Source organism: Elgaria multicarinata, chromosome 8 (assembly GCF_023053635.1).
Source record: "Elgaria multicarinata webbii isolate HBS135686 ecotype San Diego chromosome 8, rElgMul1.1.pri, whole genome shotgun sequence".
Taxonomy (NCBI): Eukaryota; Metazoa; Chordata; class Lepidosauria; order Squamata; family Anguidae; genus Elgaria; species Elgaria multicarinata.
Genome location: NC_086178.1, coordinates 90,942,659 through 90,955,824, shown reverse-complemented (window position 1 = coordinate 90,955,824; position 13,166 = coordinate 90,942,659). Strand labels below are relative to the sequence as shown.

The 13,166-nt window shown below is 42.9% G+C and overlaps 1 protein-coding gene across 2 annotated transcripts in view; it reads right to left on the bottom strand.

Annotated features, from left to right (window-relative positions):
• Positions 1–13,166, bottom strand: part of PALD1 (phosphatase domain containing paladin 1) — a 130,116-nt gene that overhangs the window by 45,167 nt on the left and 71,783 nt on the right. For both annotated transcript variants that reach the window (XM_063132999.1, XM_063133000.1), the window contains exons 13-18: positions 12,613–12,729; positions 11,743–11,922; positions 9,333–9,530; positions 7,477–7,617; positions 5,562–5,633; positions 4,453–4,593 (exon numbers count right to left, since the gene is read on the bottom strand). In XM_063132999.1, coding sequence (XP_062989069.1) covers positions 4,453–4,593; positions 5,562–5,633; positions 7,477–7,617; positions 9,333–9,530; positions 11,743–11,922; positions 12,613–12,729 — 849 coding nt within the window. The remainder of the gene's footprint in view (positions 1–4,452; positions 4,594–5,561; positions 5,634–7,476; positions 7,618–9,332; positions 9,531–11,742; positions 11,923–12,612; positions 12,730–13,166) is intronic.

The following is a 13,166-nucleotide window of genomic DNA, read 5'->3' as shown; positions in this document are numbered from 1 at the left end:
CCTCACCACTGACTATGCTGCCTAGGGCTGATGGAAGTTGCAACCCTACAAGAACTGGAGGGCTGCAAGTTGACCACCCCTGCTCTAGAATGTACCCACACACGTAAATGTTTTTTCCCAGTAGACCTAGCACAGCTATTGGCAAAGTAAGCCATTGAAAGCAGGCACATGAGATACCATGCAATACAATAACGTATTGAAAAAACTGGAGGTTCTATGTGCTGAAACGATTCTGAGTTTTGAGAAGCTAGACCAGTGCCAAAGAATGTTGGGAATCACAAATATTGGGAATCACAATCTACACTGTAAAGTGGAATTTGTGGTTTTATATTTATTTTAAAAACCGATCATCCCAGATTTTTTTATTATACAAATAGGCATGCAGAAGGAGTGTGCATGAAAGAGGAGGGGATAGAGTCTCTAGTACGGCAGGGGCACCTTCAGTTTTAAGATACTTTTTAATCTTCTGCCAGCTAAAGACTCTCGCTTCTCATAAACGCTGAACATGCAAGCAATGTTCAGTGTGATGTACAAACTAGCCCACTACTGTCAAGAACGACAGATCTCTAGGGCTTTGTGGCTGAGACAAGAAAGTTGAATTTCAGCCATGGTTTAGTGCTATGCTTTCGATAGTGGGGAAGTCAAACTGATTATTCCATACAGACAAGCCAGTTTAAAAACAACAACACACACACCACAAAAGCAAAACATAGGATCAAGTTTTGTGCTTGTTGCAGTCTCCTTTAAGGACGAGCAGAAGCCATCTTATATGCAAGCACTGTGAAGCTGCAAGTTAGAGCTGGGTCACAAACACTCTTATTTGGGGTTTTCTAAGCTAGTTCCTTTAAACCTTGTTCTTGAAATACACTTCCTGTAGTGGCTTTTACCAAACTGCATAATCTCTTCATTGGCTCACCTTGCTAAAACGTTCCTTATATATTACTGCTCTTAAAAATTAGCATGCTGAGAACATTCAAGATGATTTAGGTGTTTAGCAGGCAAGCAATCATAGAAAAAAACATGACAGTATAGGCTCCTCAATGCAGCACATTCAGAACGAAGGTGAAAGCAAAAGAATTTTACAGCCCATTGCACATGTCTTAGGCATGATTCACACATGCATGAGCATTTGGTTACAGGAAGCTAAACATGTGAACTGACTCTATTGAAAAAGTGTATTGTGACTGGGGTAATCTCAGGCAAAACGAAATTCATCTCTGGAGTCTTGCATATATTAAATACAATAATAAAACAAAGTATTCAGAGTTGTCTAATCTTGTGTGTGCGCACATTCTTCTTAAGGGTAGCATTTAAGAGCAGCGTTTCTTTTCTCTACCCATGCCTATTACCGGAAAAGGCAAAAGGAGCTCTCCTGCCATCTGTTGGTTTGACGTAAGTAATGCAACTCTATGTCCTGAAGGCTACTTCTTCGGTCAGAACCTGCCACAATTAATTGGCCTATACACTGCTCAAAACTGCTTCCACATGGGGTGGGCTGCCATGTGGCTAGCGTCATGTTTCTAAACAGTGAGCCACGTTCTTCAGCACCTTTGCCTGGAACACCTCAGCACCAGTAACAGCAGTTCCTGGTGGGCTGTGAAGTTGGCATTAATGGATCCCATGAGACAGTGCTGTTCCACATAATTCATAGCTGACATTTGTGGTGGCACTATCTATCTGCATGGAGCATCACACAGGCAGATATTGATAATTACTACCCTGTAGTCACCACGTTTGCATTGGGCCTGGGGCTATCTCAGCCTCTGAACTTAATCTTTCTAAAGCAGCCTTCTTCAACCTGGTACTCTGCATATGTTTTGGACTACAACTCCCAACATTCCTGGCTATTGGCCATGCCGGCAGGGGCTGATGGGAGCTGAAACCCAAAACATCTGGTGGTCACCAGTTGGGGAAGGATGGCCTAAAGGTAGGAGGAAGACTGATTTGAGCAAACTCATAAGAAACTTGCAGAGACAATCCCAGGTTGTTGAACCTGGAAAGGCTGCACTGGGCATGCTGGCAAACTCTTCTGGCAGCTTAAAGCAAATTCTAATAATCCAGAGGCTCTTCTAGCTTCTGGAGCAAAGGGGCTCCATTGTTATTGGTTTCTGGCCAGGGCTAACTCCCACCAGAAGACAGCCTCCATTGAGAAGCACAGGAGTGCCACCCCAGACGCATTAAAACCCTGGCAAAAAGTTATTGGAACATGGGATACATGGTCCATGTGGTGCTCTAAAGTTGGGCCACATGAACTCTTAAAGAAGCAAAAGTACTCTCCTCCTCCTCCTCCTCCTCCTCCTCCTCCTCCTCATTATTATTATTATTATTATTATTATTATTATTATTATTATTATTTATTGTATTTTTATACCGCCCAATAGCCAAAGCTCCCTGGCTCCAAATTAGGAACTGAATTTACTCAAACCAGCAAGGTTCTGGTATGTAAAAAACAGAGACATGAAGCAAAGCTATCAAATAAACAATATTAAACAATCACCCTCTCTCGTTGTTGTATAGGAAAAGATGATCTCAACAGGCATCAACACATCTGTGACCTGAAGTCTGGTACATGTCAGAAATTCAGCACCCTTCCAGAAAGTTTTTTTAAAAAAAGTAATACAACGCCCAACACTGAAACAATTCAGATTTGTTTGTGACGGTTTTTTGGGAGGAGGGAGAATCATGCTGCCACTCCACCTGCAAAATCCTGTTCATATAAGGCAACTAAAGTTCCATCTCGTAGTGAAGTGTGTGTGTGTGTGTTTTATTTCATTGGTAGAGTACATCTTTATAGGTATAAGGTCCTAGGATCAATCTCCACTTGAAGATCTCAGATAGGAAGGCTATGAAATATCTCTGCCCAAACGACAACTGACATTCAGAATAGACTAGTAGTCTTCAACCCCAGCAGAGCTGAACTCTGCCTTCAATTATACAACATAAGATCTACTTCTATTTTTGTTTTACTTTGCATATTGTTATATGGTCCCTCATCCACCTTCACATAAAACGTTCTGTAGCTTCCTACCTTCATGCATCCTCGCAAATACCTTTGCTTGATCCTTCTGAGCATGTATGTCCCCTCTAAAGGAAATACCTTTTTAAAAAACCCACACAAAAACATGTTTCTGCAAGGGAAGGTTGATGTGAGGCAGGGAAAATCAACACAGTACAAATCACCCAATTTTGTAACATATCTAGGGTTCAATGATTAAAAGGAAGAGCTGCCTGTGTTAGGCTTAGCACCTCTGTGTCCTTGTCTACCTATAGATAACACAGAGTTGCCTTTCCTGTCCCAGGACATGTGCTCTCAAGAGAGCGGAAAGGTACACACTGCCAAACCCTTTGCCAAGCCAAGCAGCCATAGCAGCCATACAAAACAATGTACTAGCCAGCAACCTGAGAGTTGTGGTGGTAGCAAGTGTGGAGGAATGCAGCAAGCAAAGCCAATGAGGCTCAGTAGTTATTTAACAAACAAGTCCTTACGCATTTCACTGATGTTCACCAGGGGGACTCTGTTCAACATTTACCTTGACACATTTTGCACTTCGTTCTAAAACATGATGTTTGGAGACATGTTTCTTCTATACCATGTGTTATTTTAAAATGTTTTTTTACTCTGCTTGAAATGTTATGTAATTTTTTTTTCACAAGAACTTGTATGCAAGTTGGGCTTGCATATAACAGTGTTACTATGAGCACCAGTGTTGGTGTACAAGCATGCTAACTGACCAGCACTCCAGCTGAAATTGACTAGATAGGAGAAAAGACAGGAGTCAACTAACCTACATGTAAGAAAACAAACCAAGCTAAAAATCCTGATCAGTTTCAGCCTAGGCTGAACTTCTATTTTATTTAAACTCAAGAGCACACACCTGTCTGACCATAAGTGCAGGAGGTCGGGAACCACGGCCTGTAAGGTTCTAGAGAAGAGGGCTAAATCTCCCAGCTAACTCAAGAAGCAGATAAAAGACATCTCTCTGCACTGAAAATTCTGCACTGAACCTGCAGGCCCACCCCAATTGCCTTATATTTAGCCCAGGGATGGAGAACCATTTTTCTTGTTGGAAGTCCACATTACTTTGGTGGAAATCTGCATTCCAGCAGTGGGCAAAGCCACGGCTAAAGTGAGCAGAAGTCAGCATGAAGCTAGGCCAAAGTCTGCATTTGGCCCTTAGGCTGCAGGTTCCCCATCCTTGGCTTAGCTCCTAAAACCAGCAGACGATTTGTAACCTGAGCCCTCAGGCAGGAATCGACCTCTTCTTCTTGCCATGCCATCCTCTCTCTACTGCCCTCCCTGCCATCTCACCTCCCAATCGCCATGTATAAAGTACTATGCCTGCCTGTCTTAGAAATAGTGTGAAAAAGCATTATGCAGAGAACAGAGGGACAAACAGAGGTGTGCAGAAATTAAAAAGCCCACCCAATTTCCCTTGCCAGAATCAGCCTTACCTGTCTGTAGGTACATATGATGATTTCCCTTAGGTGATAATGCATGGGTGTCATCGTCTCACTCACAGTATCCAGCGCCATGTCCACCTCTTTCTTCATTTGGTGTCCCTCTGGCAATAACTGGACCAACTTCATTACCACCTGGCAGGAAAGAGCAATGATACAGATTATCGGGAAGGTTTCCCACCTGGAACACTCTCCCCAAAAAGAGGTGAACACTGAACAGCTGCAAATTTATTCTAGAGAAGTGAGAGAGAAAATAGTTTGCCCCCAAAAGCTGCTTTAGGCATTACAAAAACAACAGAGTCTTGTGACCCTTTAAAAGACTAACAATTTTATTCTGGCACAAGCTTTCATGAACATGCGCTGCCCATCATCATTCATCGGATGAAGTAGTAGACTATAGCCCATGAAAACTTATGCCAGAATAAATTTGTTCGTTTTCAAGGTGCCACAAAACATTTTGTCAGTTTTGCTGCAACAAACACACACAGTCCCCCACTCTGGAAATGTTGGCATTACACATTGCAAAAACATACGTAAGGGAATAGAGAGAAAGCAACTCCAAAACGCATGCCTGTAATGTTTTCGATCCTGCCGACAAGAACAAAATCCACACCTAGCAAACTTCCAAAAATATGTATGGAACCCACAACCCACACATTTATCCCTAACCATTCAGCTATCAAGGACAAGCATCTTAGATCATTTAAAATACACAAGCAAGAGGAACATTGGCAGCAGCCATAAGCCATAGTGTCTTTCTAATATTTGCACCAATAACCTTTGCCTCGTGGTTCTATGAGGCAGTTTTTGTGCCATCACCTTCCTCTCAGAGCCCCAGTGTTAAAGGAGCAGCCAGCTCGGTGCCCCCAACTATTCTGCCTCACTAAGAATAAGGGACACTCAGACTGTAGAGGCAGCAGCAGAGATGTGGCATAAAATAGGACTAGCAGCAGCCAAACAAGATTCAGCAGCAGCTGCACACTCAGGTGTGGTTGTGACGACATTGAATTTATTTATCTGCAAAGGTTAAGGATGGCTAAAGACCAGTTCCGAATCATCACCTTAGGAATATTCAAGTCACAAAATAACTGGAAGAGACTCACCTCAAACTCTCCTTTGGTGTACTTGGCATCAGGCACACTCACAATTTCATCCTCGATTATGTCAGGGATTCCCTGTAGCAACAAGAGGGGGTCTTAGGCTCGATTCTTCAGCCATGCAAGAGGTGACATTTGAACAGTGCCACAAACTATGCACCCCAAAGTACAGCTACTTATGGAGTTAGCGATATGCCATACAGAGATGCAACAGAAGTGTGGTAGCTAGAGAATTCAGGTACTGCTCTCTTTTTCTGTTTATTTCTTTTGAAGTATTCTCCTTTAACCCTTAGTGCTTTGGGTTTACAGAAGGAACCCCAATGCATTGCAGAGGATTTCTGGGTGTGTTTTTGGGTGCTCACTCAGTTCCATGCAGGCTTGCTAGCCAGGCCGGGTGGACCTCATTGGCTGCATTTGGACACCACACTAAAATTGTGGTTTTAGCAAGCCTCAGGCTCACGCTCTCCTCACTTCCTCCTCCAATGTGGCCTGAAGGTGGAATTCAAAAGCTTTCACTTACAGTTCTTATTAACTGCAGTTCAGCATGTCATCCAAATCCTAAGTATGCTTTGCTTAAAGAAGCCAGCTTCATAACCCATGGCTTGGAGTTGGCTTGTTTCCAACAAACTATGGTTAAAATTAACTACAGTTTGTCAGCTTTGGATGAAACAACAAGCTGCAGTTAAACGAAACTGAAGTGAAAACTTCCAAACAGTGACCACACTGGAGGATGGAGAGTGCATGAGCTTGAGAATCACTAGAGCTCATTTTCCTCACACTATACTGAAGTGAGAATTCACTCTGGAAAATATATATTCTCCTATTGCAAGAGGAGAGACTGACAGCTGTCACGCCATCTTTCAGGGGCGTTTATCTGCCATTCCTCAATTTCCCACCAAAGAACCCCCGTTAAACTTCCACGGAACCCCAAGATTTCCTGCGACACAGTCTGAAAACTGCTGCCTTAATTCAGAGCAGCTTAGAATCATTATATTAAAATCATGACCCATCATAATAATTTAAAAACACACACATATACAAACCAAAAATTCAACAAATTACAAAAAAACTTTTCACACCGTTCTCCTCACCATAGAAACCAACTAACACCCTGAGTTACAGCAATGGGCAACAGTAGCAGAAACTAGGACCAAGGGCCATTCCTTAAAGCAGGGATGGTTCCCCAGATGTCCCACCCCCTTCCCCTGGCCCCACCCCCTTCCCCCACCCTCTGGTGATTTAGTAATTTCCCAACTTTTGTACGGGTTTTCCCCCATTCTAAAATGTTGAAAGGCGTCTCGTAAGGCTAAGTTATTGGCTGTAAGAGCTTTAAGCTACAATATTCTGGGAATTTATTTTTATTTTATGTTATGTTATTTTATTTTTGGCTCAATCCCTTTTGTGCTCAGCACTGCCCCTTTGCCTTTAGTCCTGGCCACCACTAGAATGTGGACCCTGAAAGCGTCTCCAAGAATTTAATTCGGCTGTTAGGCTAAAAGAGGTTTCCCATCCTTGCCTTAAAGCCTGTTAGAAAAAGAAGGATGTAGAAGTCTTTCTAAAATGCCTATAAAGGGACACACATGGACATGAAGCTTGTTCCATAGAGCTGAGGCCACCTTCAACAAACTCCCTGAGAGGTGGGACACAGAATGGGCCATCACTTACCCATATTAAGGGGGGCATGCCCGGATTTCCGTCCCGCCTCTCCAAGGTATGCAACTCCCAAGGGAAGTTTAAAAGATTAAAATTATGCCTTAAAATCACATCCTAGAAGCCGACAAGCTTTTAACATCAAGGGATGCGAGACCCGCCCACTCTTTGCCCAACCCACTGAGAATTCCGCTAGAATATCAGACGTCACTCCCTGGAGAGTTCCAGATCCTTCACGGAATGGGAGACTCCACTCTAAATGAGTACATACATTGAAATGCCAAAGGGTGAGGACAGCAATAACCATGGCTGTGGTGGTTCTTCCTCTGCCACTGTGACAATTGAACACAAAGGCAGTGTGGGAGTCTTCGGCCAGAGCACCCTTCATCACTTCCAGTAGCTGATCAAAGTCCTACAGATGGGAAACAAAAGGCACCATGAGCAGACCAGTCTTTCCTGACTACATATAACCCATGGACTCCATATGCACTCTGTAAGATTAAAAAAGGAAAGGAAAAAAGAAGCATTGTGCGGTGTCTGTCCCCTTCAATGTCAACTAAGAGACACTCCAATGGATGACTTATAACTGGATACTGCACAAAGTGGGAGGAATAACCACTGTGGCTTTATAAACACTGGGCTTTTCGAGATGGTCGCATACCAGCTAAATAAGCCAAGGTATGAGCAGGCCTGGTCGGTGCACAGAAAGCCCCTTCACTCCTCACTTCGGAGTGGGGGCAAGCAAGTGAGGAAGTTTTTAACTATAGTTTCCCATTTCTTCTGCAGGAAACCATGGCCAATTGCTTCAGAACAAGCCAAGATATGAAGCTAAGTTCAAACTATGGCTTCATATCCTGACGTTCTTGAGCCATTAATCATTAAGCTTCCTGGCTTGGAGGAAATCGGCAAATATAGTTAATTGAACATTTCATGATTTGTTCACACAAAAAGGGTCATCTCAAGGGGCCACATGTGCAGCAAAAAATCTAGCTCATATCTCTGCTTATGATGCCATATGGTCCTTTGTGGCCAATATTTCACAAGGTGCCTTGACTGTGGGGAAAAGAGTGCACAACCACCCCAAAAAGAAACAAATTGCCCACCATTAACAGAATGTGTCCAATATCCATACTTTTCTAATAAAGAGGGCACTATTCACATACATTACAGCCTATGCCTAGGATTTAAAGAACAAGTAATTACAGTGATATCCAATCCCAGAAGAGAACTTAAAGCTCACTTTAGAATGCATTCCTAAACCACATACAGATTGATTCTTTGCTCATGTGCTTTGGAACAAAGCCACATAGGAACCAATACATTTTTAGAAGTTGCTTCAAGAACCATACAAAGAAAGGCGACAGCCACTGGAAATATTTAGTTATTGTGCCCAAGAAATCTCCTCCTTGTTATCACGTTGATAAGATCAGTTGCCAACATCAGGGCTGTGTATGAGTTATGATTCCGTGGGCTGAAGAATTCTATTCTTTTTTTAAAAAAAGTTCCTAACTCTTTACAGTTGTGAAGATGTGCTTGAAGTGAAGTGTGCGTCATTTGCCAAGGTCTCAGAAGCCAGATCAATGCCAAGAAGTGATCTTGCTTTTTCGTGGCAGTTGAGAAGATAGTTGTTGAGGCAAGTTGTATCCAGCACAAGTAGCTCACATTCTACCACGTGTAGCCGAACACTAGGTAAACTTACGTAATGTACTCATAAAAACGAGAAGCACCCAACTCTCTTATACTATTTTACGTGTTGCCCTTAGGGGCAAACCAAAGTTCAGTTCCTGCTGAGGCCAACAGATGGCAGCAATGTTCTTATAAGGAAATGAGTTACAAAAGCACCTCGCCTCCGCTGGCCAAAATCAAGGAGGAAAGTAACGGCTTCCTCTCCTGTGTCTCACTAACACCTGGTTTCAGGGCTTGCATTATGTGTAGCTTAATTCTTTGTCCACAACATGCTTTACACACACCCAAAGCTGGAATATTGAGCAGAAAACTTGTCATGCAAGGGAAAAGAGGTTGCTTAGCCCAATCATCTTCTTAAAACTGCAACCCCACTCCGTAAGCGGCCTCTTTCCACACTGGGGAAGGTGGAAGGGGGGATACTGGTCCCTGTATGGTGCTTACTTTTTCTCTGGGAGCACAGAAGTCTGGAATTGGGATCCGTTTGTACGCCAGTCCCTGGCAGGTGCTCTTGTGCTGGTTAAACATCTCCTGCATGGTCAGGCACGTTTTGAACATCTTCATCTGCTTCTCCTGTTCCAGATAAACCTCAATCCATTTCTGAGATTTCAGCAGGTCGTTCTTCAAGGCAGATTCCAGTTTCTGAAGGAGAGACGCAAAGGATGCCAAACCAACAAAAAGAAAGAAAAGAAACCTCGTTAGGATGCTCCTGCCAGGATAGATAAATCAGCTTTCCTTCCATCTCCATAAGCCCCATCATCTCCAAACAGCAATGGCCCTGCTGTCTGGGGATGATGAGGGTGGTAGTCCAACAAATCTAGAAGGTGCCAATTTGGGAATGGCTGGGAAAGACAGATTCTCAGGCACACCTTTAAAAAAGGTTATTGTCAAGTTGGAAAGAGTGCAGAAAAAAGCAACTAAAATGATCAAGGGGCAGGAGCAATTCTTCTTGGAGGAAGGTTACGGCATCTGGAATTGTTTAGCTCAGAAAACAGTTTAGCTTGGAAATAATGCAGGTAAGGGGAGACATGATAGAGATGCACAAAATTATGCATGGTATGGAGGAAGTGGATAAGGAGACATTTTTCTCCCTCTCTCAAAATACTAGAACTCAGAGTCATCCCACGAAGCTGATTGCTGGGAGATTTAGGACAGATAAAAGGAAGTACTACTTCACACAGCAAATAATCAAACTATGGAATTCACTATCACAAGATGTAGTGGTGGCTACCAATTGGGATGGCTTTAAAAGGGGGTCGGACAAATTCCTGGAGGAGAAGTATCAATGGCTACTAGTCACGATTGCTATACGCCTTCTTCAGAATCAGAGGCAGTATGCCTATGTACACCAGTTGCTGGGAAACTTGGGCAGGAGGGTGCTGTTGCACTCATTTCCTGTTTCTGGATTTCCCACAGGCAGTTGGTTGACCACTGTGTGAACAGATGGCTGGACTAGAGGGACCTTAGTCTGATCCAGCATGGCTTCATATTTTCGTGTCCCCATCGTATACTGGGCTCCCATGAAATCTACAAAACTTCACCATGAAAATTGCTGGCGCTTTATAAATAAATAAATAACAGTCCACATCAAAACTTGCTTGACTCCAAAACTCCTTTGCCTGTTCTCTGTTTCCCCTGTATTAATCCCCAAAACATGTTTGTGCTGTTCGATGGGCTGGATTCTATATCAACTTGTATTCCATATGGAACATACAAAGTGGATCCGGAATCCAGCAAGTCTGGTATGACCTTATGAGAGTTTATAGAATGTGGTGCATGGTATACTTCTGGATATATGGGGGTGGTTTCTGACTTTCACTACAGTGGACTGTTAATATTAATATTTTTGTCACATTAATTGGTCTCCTTTTGTGGGGGGGGATGGGGGTCTGGCAGAATTTATCTACTTGCTGTTTCCAAGAAACCCTATCACAACAAGGCATGAAGCCATTAATGCTGCTCCTATTTCTTTCAGAACTCTTACATTCACGTCCACCTTTCTGAAAAGCAATCATTGACAACAGCATTAACTTCCACAAATGAAGTATTTAATTTTTGTGCTGATTAGATGGAGCATTATCAATTTTTGTATTGATTAGATAGAGAATTATTCATTGGAGAATAAAAAGATCCATTTTTCTCTGCTCCATGCTAAGAACAAAAGAAGTACCTAACCCATTTTTTCTTGCACTCCATAAGGGAGTATATTGACTTTGAAAAGTACCCTACTCAATTATTTTTATCCAGGAAGAAAGGAGTAGGGACTGTCTTCTCCAGAACCGCCCACATCGTCTCTTTCAAGCACTGGAGGCGCAGTGAATCCTCAAATACCATCCCCCAAACTACTGCTGGTCAAGGACACATTCCATAGCAGGGAGGGAGTTCTTTGGGCAAAACAAAAGCGAGAGCGCGCAAGAGAGAGAGAGAGAGAAATGAATCCAATAAATAACCACAGCAAAAGCACTCATCTATTTTAATTCATAGGATATGATTGTTAAGATAGTAAAATATGGAAAAGGAAACATGGGCAGCTTGCACTTCCTCTTCCCTGAAATTTAGTTTTAATATCCGGAACCGAACACACACTGACCTTGTACAATAAGCACAGGGCGATGCATTCATTCTACTTGGAAAATTACATAGGAAAGGTGCAGAACAGGAAGCACAAGTTGATTGTGACTTCAAGATGCCCCACCCTCCAACTCCCCCACACCCCTAATATCTGAAGCCATTCTCCATCAATATGCTATCAAGAGCCCTTTGGGCAACCCCTTCAATTGATGAGAAATTCCTTAGCCAGATTAGGGCTCCAGCACTGGAGAGAATGGGAAGTTCAAAATATCTGAGCACTCACCTCGAGCTGTTCAGGTGATGTTACGGGGACCGTTATCTGCTGCTCTAGGTTTCCGACCTCCCGGAGGGTATAGATTTGCTCATTCCCTTCCAGAACCACCTCTTCCCGGAGATTAACCCACAAGATGTGGGAATACTTCCTCTTTGCATCTGTCAGATAGCTCAGGACACTTCCACTCGCCTAAAGAGAAATGGTAACCATTGTTATGGCTGCATTTGAAAACAAAACTATGACTGGTAGAGGCTGCAAGACTGGTGTATTTCTCAGTCCGCTTTTTGCCTTCCTCCCGCCATTCCCCAGGGCCATGTCAAGTGGATTCAGAGCAATAAATATAAGCACATGTGGAGTCGCCATAAGTTGTGGGTGCTTTTTCCGGACTAGCCCTCGATAAGCAGCCGGTCAAAACGAAGGAGCCTTTCAGTCAGTGAAATATGAACCTCTGAGGGAAGAACTGTGCAGGTATGTGGTGAAGGCACATCTCTGGATTTCGTAGAAGGGGGGATGAGTTGAGACAGACAGAGGGTACAGCAATGTATTATTACAATTACGGCTGAATTTAAGAAAAGAAAAAAAGAGGATACCACTATGTTTCAAGCAATGCCCCAAAATTGAGAGTTTGCATAATGTACTCCTTTCAGTGTAAAAAGGTTTAAAAAGAATATCCTTCTATTTTTACACATTTATTATTGATTTTACTGGATTCCACAATGCACAGACATAGGAAATTGGGAAATATTACCATCGTTAAAAAGTAAAATTTAAAAAATCCTGTTTTTTTTGTTGTTGTTTTAATGAGACTTATGTTTATTTGGGTGCTTATTGGTCCCATCACAATCTCTGTCCAGGACCTACATTGTGTTGTCTGTTTACCTTGGAGTTGGGCTGTGCCATCCCATACACAGGCATCTTGGGGACCCTCCGGAAGTTAGCCACACTCATCTCTTTGACTGTGCTGAGCACATCTGGAGAAAATCGTTCATCCACCACCTGTAGCAGTTATTAAAAACAACAACTGCAGTCACAAATTTGGGTAAACATTCCTTCTTCTTCTTTTTTAGTGAAGTAGTTCCTAGATAGATCTGTTTACGCTCTCCCTGCTTCACCAAGAGCATCCTGGGAAAGGTAACAGCTCTCATCAATAGCCTCCTTCCAAACTCAAACTAACCAAAATCCTAAAGGAAAGGGCAACAATAGCTTCAGAGTCACATAATTAGATATAGAGTATTTGCCTGAGCTCAAGCATGGAACAGGGCTGAAATCAGAGGAAAGGTGCACAAGCACAAAGTTTGAGAGAATCCCTGGAAGAATGTGTGTTTCCCTTCCTTACAGGTAAGGAGACGAGACTTTAAAAAACAAACTTGACTGATCATCAGGTCCCAAATTACTTGCTGGGGTGGGTGGAAAAAAACAATCCAACCCACTAG